Source organism: Macaca fascicularis, chromosome 3 (assembly GCF_037993035.2).
Source record: "Macaca fascicularis isolate 582-1 chromosome 3, T2T-MFA8v1.1".
Lineage (NCBI taxonomy): Eukaryota > Metazoa > Chordata > Mammalia > Primates > Cercopithecidae > Macaca > Macaca fascicularis.
Genome location: NC_088377.1, coordinates 112,277,716 through 112,289,729, shown reverse-complemented (window position 1 = coordinate 112,289,729; position 12,014 = coordinate 112,277,716). Strand labels below are relative to the sequence as shown.

At 38.8% G+C, this 12,014-nt stretch overlaps 1 protein-coding gene across 17 annotated transcripts in view; it reads right to left on the bottom strand.

The window, feature by feature from the left end:
- Window positions 1-9,452, bottom strand: part of SNX13 (sorting nexin 13) — a 181,696-nt gene extending 172,244 nt beyond the window's left edge. For 16 of the 17 annotated variants that reach the window (XR_012432612.1, XR_012432613.1, XM_065542244.2 and 13 more), the window contains exon 1: window positions 9,235-9,452. Coding sequence is in view for 12 of the 17 variants with exons in the window: in XM_065542244.2 (XP_065398316.1) it covers window positions 9,235-9,246 (12 nt within the window). In the remaining 5 variants the exon portion in view is untranslated. The remainder of the gene's footprint in view (window positions 1-9,234) is intronic. The other variant, XM_065542246.1, reaches the window with a different exon arrangement.
- Window positions 9,453-12,014: the final 2,562 nt, after the last annotated feature.

The following is a 12,014-nucleotide window of genomic DNA, read 5'->3' as shown; positions in this document are numbered from 1 at the left end:
CAGCTTGGAGAAACACTGGATAACACAATACTGTATCTTAAAGTCAGACCATTATTTCCTAATATTTTCATAATAACAGAAATAAGGTGAAATTTTATTTCACATTTAACTCTTCCACTAAAATTGTACAACTTCAGTTTTATAATTTCCAAACTTCACATGACAATGAATCCAAAGGCCATTATCTACAACTCTAGCCCAAAAATAAAAGAACTCACAAAACAAAGAATCACAACTCTTTCCTATGCTAAGCCAGTCAGGCTAAAAACAGCCCCAAGTTTCAGGTACAAAACCAATTCAGGTTTAAATGGAATAAGAACCATGGATTCTAACAATGCACGGCTAAGGTCAAGAGCAAAGCTGGATTCACCTTAGGGTCTTCACAGATGCATCAGAATAAAATGACCCTTACGAAATCAGAGAAAACAGTGCAATAAGTCAACAATGGTGAAGTATTCCTGTTGATATACATGATCCTCTCATAAGTATATTTATAGATCATTATTCTACTTTAACAGTGGAACAGAGCAGAATCATCTTAATGAACTTTTCTGGTATATACTATTTCTGAATATACAATGGAATTATAAATGGGCAAAAGACATAACAGTACTCTGTCTCCAACATTGAACAGAGAGGCATTTTAGTCAAGAGTCTGTGGTAGCAGCTGCCCTCCTTAAAAATGGACCCCCAAAATTTCCAACTTTGAAACCATAGCCAAATTTTTACTGATACTTACAAAACTTTCAAGATAGCATTAAAGGTCATACAAACTGAAACACTCTAACAAAGTGCCATGGAAATCAGCATTATTGTACTATTATAAACAAAGCTTTCTTTAAATGCATCTAGCGTAGGAATTAAATTTTAAGTAATATTAATGAAATTATAATATCAAGTAGTAAGAGATACAAAATAAAATCCAATTCCTTCTTGCATTTATAACTGGTTATATCAAAATAACAACCTAATCAGATCTTTCCCTCTAGGAAAAATTAAGACAGAATTACATTCCTAACTAAAAGCCTCACATTCAACTTTTTTTTTTTTTGTCCCATTGCTCTTAAACACAATATTCAACCAATGTGCTTACTATAAAAAATGTCTGGGCCGGGCGCGGTGGCTCAAGCTTGTAATCTCAGCACTTTGGGAGGCCGAGAAGGGTGGATCACAAGGTCAGGAGATCGAGACCATCCTGGCTAACACAGTGAAATCCCATCTCTACTAAAAAATACAAAAAACTAGCCGGGCGAGGTGGCGGGCGCCTGTAGTCCCAGCTACTCGGGAGGATGAGGCAGGAGAATGGCGTAAACCCCAGAGGCAGAGCTTGCAGTGAGCTGAGATCCGGCCACAGCACTCCAGCCTGGGCGACAGAGCGAGACTCTGTCTCAAAAAAAAAAAATGTCTAATTAACGTAGATAGTAACCAATCCTTTAAGGGTAATTAATGTGATAGTTTAAATTTATCATTGACAATTTCATCTCAGTAATTTTTCACTTTAATCTTAATTTTTCTTGAGGAAACACTCAACATTCATTCATTCAACAGATATTTAGTGAGGTCTACTAAGTATCAAGCTCTATTCTGGGCTCTGGGAGTTACAATATGAGGCCCATCCTCAGGAGTTTACTCTATTAAAACATGTAACGAGCAAATAAATATATACATAACACATGGAGGTGGGAACTGCAGGATCAAGTATTACTTTCACCAGGTTGACTATTCAGTTGCAAGAAATCCACTTCAGAGCTGCTGTCTCATCCAAACTAGTAGATTTACCAGGAGTTGTAAAGCTAACCCAAGTCATAGTTATCTTTTAATTATATTCTCCAATCTTTTCCCCTCTTAACTTTTCACCCTTTAGTGGTATCATTTTATTCTGACACAAGACCTCAAGGCTCCCACTTTGATGGCCAAAGTGGTACAACGCTAAATTTAGCGCTGATAGTGATTTCTGAGGACAGGTTTCCCAACTGACTCATCATTTCAACACCAGAACTTATTAGCATGTGCCTAGTATAAAGTAGGCATATTCTTGTTTGGTGAAGAAATTAATCAATAAAAATCAATCTCCAGCACAAGTTATAACCAAAGGCTTATAAACATTACCCTTAATAACAGCTTTTCCTTTTAAGGATTTACCAAGTGTGATTAAAAATAAAAGATTTCTCTTCCCACAAATGTTTGGGAATATGTACAGACAAATGACTGGTAACCCTCAAATAAATCATCTTTTTCAAAACATTTAGAACTCTGCTTTAAGGAGGCAGGGCACAGTGGCTCACGTCTGTAATCCCAGCACTGTGGAAGGCCAAGGAGGGTGGAACACAAGGTCAGGATGTGGAGACCATCCTGGCTAACCTGGCGAAATCCCGTCTCTGCTAAAAATACAAAAAAATTAGCCGGGTGCACTGGCACGTGCCTATAGTCCCAGCTGGTCAGGAGGCTGAGGCAAGAAAATCGCTTGAACCTGTGAGGCAGAGGTTGCAGTAAGCTGAGCTTGTGCCACTGCACTCCAGTATGGGTGACAGAGCAAGACTCTGTCTTAAAAAAAAAAAAAAAAAAGAACTTGCTTTAAGGCATTCATTGAAATCAGTTTATCAACCTTACTAATTTAATTTGTAAGATATGCTCTCAGTCCACTTTTTTCTTTCACTTCTTTTAGTCTATTCCCTGTCTCCGCTGTAACTACACCACTAGCCAGGGGATTCCCCTGCTAATTTCCCGTCAGGACCCACCCACCTATCCACCAAGAAAATAGTAATAAATAAAACTACATGAAGCCTAGGATTTAAATTCATTAGTACAAGGAATATACAGGGGAAAAAAAAAACCCGATGTATTAACTACTAACATTTGTATAATAACTGACAATTTGCAAAGTTATACCCTCCATCATCTTATATGATCTTCATAACAATGTGAGAACAGCGAGAAAGGTGCTATTACCCCAATTTTACACAGAAGAAAACTAAAGCTTAGAAAGTTCAAACTACTTCCTTAACATCCCATCAAAAATAAGTGGTAAAGTTGAGACTCATCCCTTACAGTGCTTAACATATAGGTTTGTGTGTTGCCGTATGTATAATTTGTTGAGAGACATAGTATTTACCACTATAACTCCAGCCTATTTATTCATTTAATTCCAAATACCTTTAAAATGTTAAACAGTTTAAGAGCTATCTGCTTGCTTCAATGTTTCCTCTCCTTACACATATTTAAGGCATTGTAACATCAAAATTAAACCTAACTCTGAAATAGAAAGTCAATTCCAGATTACAATCAATTGAGGAGGCACTTCTTGGTCTATTAAACCACAAAACTTCAAAGCACAGTTTAAAAAGCCATAATCTGAGAACCTCACTCAGGGAACGCTGTAAAGTCATCATGGTGGAATATTTTAGATGTCAACTTGACTATATTAAGGAATACCTACAAACCTGGTAAAGTGTTCCTTTGGGTGCGACTGTGAGGATGTTTCCAGAGGAGACTGAGATTAGCATGTAAGTCTGAGTGGACTACCTGGAGGTCTGCCTTCCACGTGGGCAGGCACCACCCAATCTTCTGGGGGCCCAGAGATAACAAAAACGGAAAGATGTATATCTACCGGAGCTGGAATACACTTTTCCACTTCAGAACTGGGGAGAAACTGTAAACCATACATGTGATAAGGGGTTAACAGACTAAATATAAAAGGAACTGAATTCAATTTCAAGAAAATAACCCATTTTTAAAATGGGCAAAGGGCATCAACAGACATGTCTCAAAAGAAGACATACCTCTGGCCAACAAATACATGAAAAACTGCTCAGCATCACTAACCATTAGGAAAATGCAAATTAAAACCACAATGAGATATCACCTCACACCTGTTAGAATGGCTATAATCAAAAAGATGAGAGGTAAGTGATGCCATGGATGTGAAGAAAAGGGGATTCTTGTACACTGTAGGTAGAAATGTACATTAGTACAAGCATTATGAACAATGGTATGTAGGTTCCTCAAAAACCTAAAAATTGAACTACCATACAATCTCACTCCTGGGTATATTTTCAAAAAATGGAACACAGTATGTTGAAAGGATATCTGCACTCCCAGGCCCACTGCAGCATCAGTCACAAAATCCAAGATACAGAATCAACCTAATCATCCATCAATGGATAAACAGATGAAGAGAAGGTGGTAGATACAATGGAATACTAATTGAGCTTAAAAGAGAAGGAAATTCTGTCACTTGCTACAACATGAATGAACATGGAGGACATCATGCTAAGTGAAAAAAGCCAAGCATGGGAAGACAAACACCACATGATCTCACTTGTACATGGAATCTTAAAAAGTCAAACTCACAGAAGCAGACAGCAGAATGACAGATACCAGAGCCTGGAGAAGAGGGAGCAATGGGGATATACTGTTCAAAGAGTACCAAGTTTCAGATAGATAGAAGGAAGAAATTTTTAGATTAAACAACTGTCAATAATCATGTATTATATATTTTAAATAACTAAATTTCAATTGTCTCACCACAGAAAATAATCAAGGTGATATGTTATTCAGCTGTACTTAATAATTCCACACTGTGCACACATTTCAAAATATCACCCTGTACCCCATAAATGTATAAAAATATGACTGTCAATTAAAATAATATTAAAAAAGAAAAAATTCTTTAAGAACGTTTATCAATATTCTTCTTGGTTTGTCAAAAGATGCCAAGTAAGGCTGTGTGTAGAGGGGCAAGCCAAACTCATTTTAGACACTGATGTCTTGCCACTCCCATTATAAAATCCCTTTCCTACTTCTTAACACCCTCTGAATGCCAGTGGACCTATGGTCTTCTTGATTTGGTTAGTAGCTCTTGCAATGTCATTAATAATTAAAGAAATAGCTTATATAGCTTAAGGATTAATCTACCCCAAGAGCATTTCTATTACAAATATATTAATCAACAAAACCAAGTCACAATATTTTACTAAGCACTTACAGGCAAGACAGCTGTGTGTGAGTGTGGATGTATGTGCATGTGTGTGTTCAAAAGGACTCCTGGATGTTCAGGGAGCCTTTCTTGACACATAACTCATCACTCAGGCTTTCCCTAAGTGAAATACAGGAAAGTATATTCATCTCCATGGTTAAATGACTTTGCAATATGCTGTAAATTCTATCATCTTCTTTGAAAATAAATCACCTATCAAAAGCTATGGGAAGTCCTCCAGAGAAGAAACCTGTTAACTTTCTTTAGGCAAATATCCTCCAAATTTATTTCAACTACAAAACCTTTTACTTCTTTAACAATTACTAACCTAGAACCTATCAAAGTGTTGCAGTTTATGCCTTTTCCCATTTGTATCAGATCTGTTAACTCTGAGAATCAGTGTTAATATTGAAAATTCAACAAATCTGGATGGAAGTAACAATACAAATAGAAACTATTATTACTTAATAGTCACTTAATGATCCACATTTACAAACAACTAACAACTTTAAATAACTACACTTTTTATTATTTTTTAAAACACAGGACAAGTGACAACAGGTTGATAACTGGTTTTTATGCAAAAACAACCTCCAAAGTATGCCACAACACTGGAAAGTATTCAGCACATTTTCCCACATTTCTTACCTTTAGTTTTCTGTAATAATAAATGCTCAGAATTATAATCCTAATTGCTCCTGAATTATCAAGAAAAGTTTCAAAGTGTGTTTAATGAAAATTCACTGATAAATATTTCATTATCTTCTAATGTTGTGAAAACTCAAATTAATTAAAACAAATTATCAGGTAAACAAACATCCCATGCCCTAATTTTGATATATGAAGTTTACTGTTAGGAAAAAAAAGATAAGAAAAGAAGAGATAGAGGGAGAGTGGAGTGAGTATTAAATAAATTTCATATACACTATAACAAATTTTTTGCCAAGTATAGTAGGAGTCACATTAGGAGTAGGAAGTCCTAACAGGAGCAAGGACAACAGAAGGAGAAAAAAATCTAACATTAAAAAAAAATAATAAAATCTAGCTAGACATTACATACAGCTCATCCCTGTATGTAAAATGCAAAAATAAATAAATAAATAAATATGACTAGCAAGTTTTCTAAATAATTCCATTGTATTTAGGACAAAATAATACAAATTGAAGCCAAAAAGTTAACATTGAGAACTATATGGGGGCTATACTTTCAATTTACATTAATCTATCATATTTCATAGGTTCAAAGTTCAATGTACATATTAGTTTGCTCAACTGAGTGATTTTCCATTTTAGCTTAACTTAAAATAGTCCTTAGTTGATCACTTGTGTGGCTTCTCATTTCTGAAAGGTTTCAATTAGAGATATATTTTTGGCCTGGCGCGGTGGCTCACGCCTGTAACCCACTTGCTTGGGAGGCTGAGGCACGAGAATAGCTTGAATCTGGGAGGTGCAGGTTGCAGTGAGCCAAGATCGCGCCATGGCACTCCAGCCTGGGCAACAGAGTAAGATAAAAAACAAAGATATATTTCGACAAAACACAAAACTGAAAAGTTTCATATGAACATTTATCATTACTATTCTCATTATGTATCTGTACTTAGTATCCTCACCTTGGTTAAAAAAAAAAACTAAAAATAGTATGCTGATTTTATCAGCTACAAAGAAAATTAATGATGCATTCCACACTGAGTCACAAAACGCACACAATGTGGAATAAGAGGACCTAAATGTGATTTCTGTCTCCTCCACTCTTTATACAACTTTAAGCAAGCTCCTTTAACTTTCTCAACCTGTTTTAACATTGGTTAATGGGGCTATCACCTACCTCAGTGTTGAGATGTAAAGAATCCAATCACATAGTACAATTCACCACTTTCTGAGCACAGTAAATGAGCATGACTAATATAAAGACAAGAGAATCTTTCATAGCACAGCTCATCACTACACATTTTGAGACCTAACATGAATTAAATCACATCTCCTAAAATCTGCTGATCTAAATCAGCAATGTCTACCAGAAGCAATAAAAAGGAAGTCTCACACTAATTTTTTAGTAACCAATTTTGAGTGAAATTTTATACCTAAAATATCTCAAAATAATACTAGTTTACAAGGCTTAGAAGCCTTGTTTAAAAAATGAAAAGGAAAAAAAGCTAAAGTAAAGCAGAAAGTTTTTTTCAAGTAACCATTTTCAGTTTACTCACAATATTCAGACAAGGAAGTACAACAGCATGTTTTCAAATCTGTCAAGAGAGCTGAAAACTACTTGAGAGGCAACCGAGCAAAATGGTCAGAGCTCTCTACTGAGAGGAGATGAGATTCCAGTTTCAACTGTCCCTAATATTTAATAATTGACCTTGCACAAGAGTCTCTGTGCTTCAGTTTCCTAATCTATAAACGACTACTGAAAACTATAGAGAAGACTTTAGTACAATTTAATCTGGGCCTTACTTTGGCGAGGCAATCTAGAAAAGTTAATAGAATGGGCTAGGTAGCAACTGCCAAGGTTGGAATCCTGGTTCTGTCACTTATAAGCTGCGCAGTTTTCCCACAAAAAGCACTAAAGTACAGTTTACTTAATACTATCATTGATTTACCGTTTAAAATATTTCCCTAAAACACAAAATTGCATTAAAATACAGAAGCTGAGAAAGTTCCATCTTTCCAAATCATTTTACTGGCAGACACAGAAGTAGTTCATTTGAAAATATTAAAACTCTAAAACATGTTAACATAAGCCAAGTTTAATCAAAAGATTATATCACATAATATTACACATTAGAGACAACACTAAACACTTATTATAAGGTTAACTGTTCCCATCAAAATATCACACTTAAGGTAAAAATGAAACTTCTGCTACTTACAGGTTTTTTTCTAATCTATTACTGCTAATCACAACACAAACTTACGATATAACCATAATCCCCAAGAATAAAATTAACTCCAAGAACGATAAATCTGTAGAATTTAAAAATATAAAGTGAACTTCAAACAACTAAAAATACGTTCTGTAGAAGTTACAATCAACCAATAAGTATTTATCATATGCCAGGCTCTATGTTTAGATTAAGTACAAACAGCAAAGTATAAAGTTCCTCAAAGTTAGTCAAGTTCCAAGGACTTGAAATTTCAGGCAAGTACGTGCTTTATCATCACTTTTCACAAAATAAAAGCCACTCACCTACAAATGTTTGCATTTCCTTTTTGGACCATGTAGGAATACTTCCCACTGCCCACTAAAATTGTTTCCTATTCTCAGTTCAGCCCATAAAAATGCCCAATCCAGTCAATTCCTCACGTCAGGATCCTCACAGTACTTAAAGTGAACGGCTTCGAAAAAGGTATTTCATCAAATCACAAGGTTCAGTATTTTATGTTCAGTAACACCTACACCTGCAGATGCTACAACACATAACTGGGCTAACCTGGATCAAGTACCTAGTTGCACCAATTTATTTCTTCCCCTTAAAGTGTTGGTAGCAAAGGCAAACTCTACTTCTTCAAAAAGTCGGCTTTTTGCAATGCCCATTAGGCACAGAAAAGGGAAATTGATTGGTTCGTCATAGTTGCCCTACTTCCATTTCAGGTCCAAGTAAAAAAACTATTCCATAGAGAGTAAAAGGGGGCCACACGCAAATCAAGGAAGCAGAGGCTAAACTGAACTTTGTGATGACCACCATTTAAGCGAAAGGTGATGGGTGTGGGGGAGGGGATGACACAACTGAGCCATACAAGTGCAGCTTGAGATAAAAAGTCCACTTCATGAAGCAGTCAAAGTAGGCGGTGGGAAACAAACCGGGTCGGGCCGAGCAACAACCCCAGGTTGCTGACCGAGCTCGGAGGCGGAGGGCCCTGGAGCTCAGGGACCGGAGAAAGGAGACCTCGGGCAAACCACAGGATAACAAGAACCAGCAGTAATGTGGAAAGGCCAATGCTCCCACAGAGTAGCGTATAAGGGGACAGAAAAAGGGAGCGATGAGTTAGAAGGGAGTGACAGCAGGAGGGAGACCAGTGCCGGGGCGAGTGGCAAGTGGCAACTGCGAAAGGCGAGGCACGGGCAGCCGGAGGTGGTGGGACTCTGTTGAGTCAGCACAGCTCCTACTCTGGGGGCACTTGTAGGATCCCCGCCGCTCCTGGGCCCTGGAGCCCGCAGCGAAGAGTCAGGCCCACCTTCCGGAGAGATGATGTTCTCTGACGGGCTGGCGCCGGCCCCTTCCCCATTTCACAGGTAAACACTGGCCACCGTCGCCGCTTACCTCAGTTAGCATTATTACACCCCGGGGAAGTGAGGTCCTCCCTAGCCTCGCCTCATGGCAACAGCCGTAGCAGCAGCGAAAACTGCTCGGGCCGCTGCCAACGGCGGCAACTGCTCCTTCAGTCCTCTCCCGGGCGGCGGCTTTACTCGGCTTCGCTGGCTTCCCCCCGGCCCGGTCGCTTGCGACGGACGCGCCGCCATCTTGGAAGAGCGACGTCCGCGTCTCGCTGCAACGTGCGCTCCCATTGGCAGGCGCAGGGGCTGCCGGCGTCTCGTGACCGTCTCCATAGCGCTGGCGCGCGGAAAAGCGGAGGCGGGCGCTCGGCAGTCGACTTGGAGTTGATAGTCGGCTTGGGGGTGGCTTGGAGGACCCCGGGACAGGGTGCCTGGGCCAACTTGGGACCACTGGGAGTGCAGAGGGGCCCCAGCGCCCTAAACTCCTGGGAACAGACGTGCGCGCCCTTGGGGCCGGCGCATCCTCCGCCGCCCACTAGCGTTGGCTGGCCCTGGGGAGGGGAGAGAATGCGAGAGGCCGACACTTCCGACTGATGGCCCTGCTGCTAGTCTCGGGGACAAAGCGACAGATTTCCTGTAGAAAAACTTCCCTCTCGCGTCTCCCTGGCCCCGCGGCGACCGAAGAGTTGGGGTTCTGCTTTCTTCTGGGATTTACGTGTTTCTTGAAACAGCTCCCTACGCGACCCTTTTCTCTTAAACTTTGACAGGAACTTTCCTTTGTCCCTACCAATCCTCAGTGAGTTCTTTACAGGGGTCCGAGACAGGTTGTAGATATGATACGGCTTATCGGCTTTACCCCGATCCTAGCAGAGTTAGGACTGTCGCTGATGTGATTGGCCAGCACCTGCCTAACAATGAAGGTTTAGTTATGCTACAAGTAAGACGCCTCTAAAAAAAATGTAAAACAGGCTTTACGTTTTACCTGCTATCTCCACAGGTTTACTGGTTTCTTAATACAATATGCTTGTATATCAAGGTGAGCAAATTTCAGCAAATGTCGTAAATAGTCCCAACTTAAATGGAATTGAACTCTAGAAGTCAATGTGCATAGAAGTCCCTGAGACTGACGCCATTCTAGATCTACCACTAGATGGTTTGCGATGTACGGAATTAAAGGCAGTCACTTCTACCTGAATTGTGATGAAAGTAGTTTACCTGAACATGCTGGGAAAGTGTGCTACCCTGTTTTATATTGGAAACCAGTTTCCAAATAAATTGAAAAGTACATTTTCAGATTTGACATTAAAAACACCTCCATGTCATTCTTACAAGAGGTACAAAAGCTTTTTAGAAAACTAAAGCCAGGAGTTTCTTCCCTTTTACCAGAATCGTTTCCCTCCATTTAACAGTACTATTGTGCTAAATGAAATTTACTTAATACATTACTCTTATATTCTCGAAACAATAAGGGCATTACAAACCTTGTATTATCTCTATTGTGTCAAGGAAACAAAACAGTTCGTTTAAGCAGTCATGCAAAAAATTCAAGAAAAACTGATTTTGCTCAATTCAACTAATTGAAGCAAAGTAGTTTTTCTTTTTGTTTTAATCTGCATTTTGTACATCATTTCCACATTGCTAAACCAGCAAAATTCTGACCTCTGCAATACAATAAAATGTGTTACTGATATTGACAGATTATGCCACGAATAGAAAATTAGCGTGGAAATCCTACCTGGACTGAGGTATCAAAGGAAACCAAGAGATACTAGAGACAACAAGGAACCTGGAAAAAGATAGTGTTCCAACCTGTAAATAAGAAAACAGAGAAGGAGGCTCATGAATATTTAAGATACCAGCTAGTGAATTAAAACTGCAATGTAGTTGTCTGGCTTGAGTGTTCAGTTTTATTCATACATCTTTTTACTAGAAGCAAGTCATTTCACTTATTTTAAAGGTAGTAAATTAAGTGTTGACACTTGAGGTTTGAACCAATCATAAAGATGCCTTTAACATTCAGAAGTTTGTCTACAGACTTAAGAGGAAACCAAAAGTATTAGCTCTTCCAATGGCTTCCTAATTTTCTCAGCCAGAGTCTTTTCTGCAACCTAAAAATTCAATGCTAGCTGGCCTCACAAGTCCTACCTCACCTCCACCCCTCTGACCTCATTTCTGCTATGCACTTTGTTCCAGCTACACAGACCTGCTCCCTGCTTCTATAACACCAAAGCATCTCCTTGCCCTGAGGCCCTTGCACTGTGTATAGTTTCTATCTGGAAAGATCTTTCCACCAAATACCTGCATGGCTAGATCTTCCACTTCTGTCCAATCTTTGCTTAAAAGTCATCTTTTTTCAAAGAAGCCTACCCTAATCATCTCATTTAAAGTATTGCCCCTTCCCCAGAATCCTCCCTTCCTTGCCTCTGTTTTTTTCATAGTGCTTACCTTCTAACACCGTCATTTTCTGTTTTTATTTTCTATTGCCTTCCCTCCACTAAAAAGTTAGCTCCACAAGATCGGGGATTTTTTTTTTCATTTTGTTGAATGTTTCCTTAGTACCTAAAATACTCGAATAGTAGATGGCACAGAGTAGATGCTCAATAAATATTTCTTAAGTGAATAAATGAATGGATGAATGATTGCCTAAAAGACACCAAAAGGAAAAGACCTAATTAAAACTGTTTAAAAAACAAAATCCTTGGTGTTGAAAGATTAAATTATTTAAATATTGGCCATTGTGTGTTCTCTTCCAATTAATAGAAACATCACTTCTGCCACTAGAATGTTAAAAGTGTGTGACAGGCTGGGCGCAGTGGCTCACGCCTG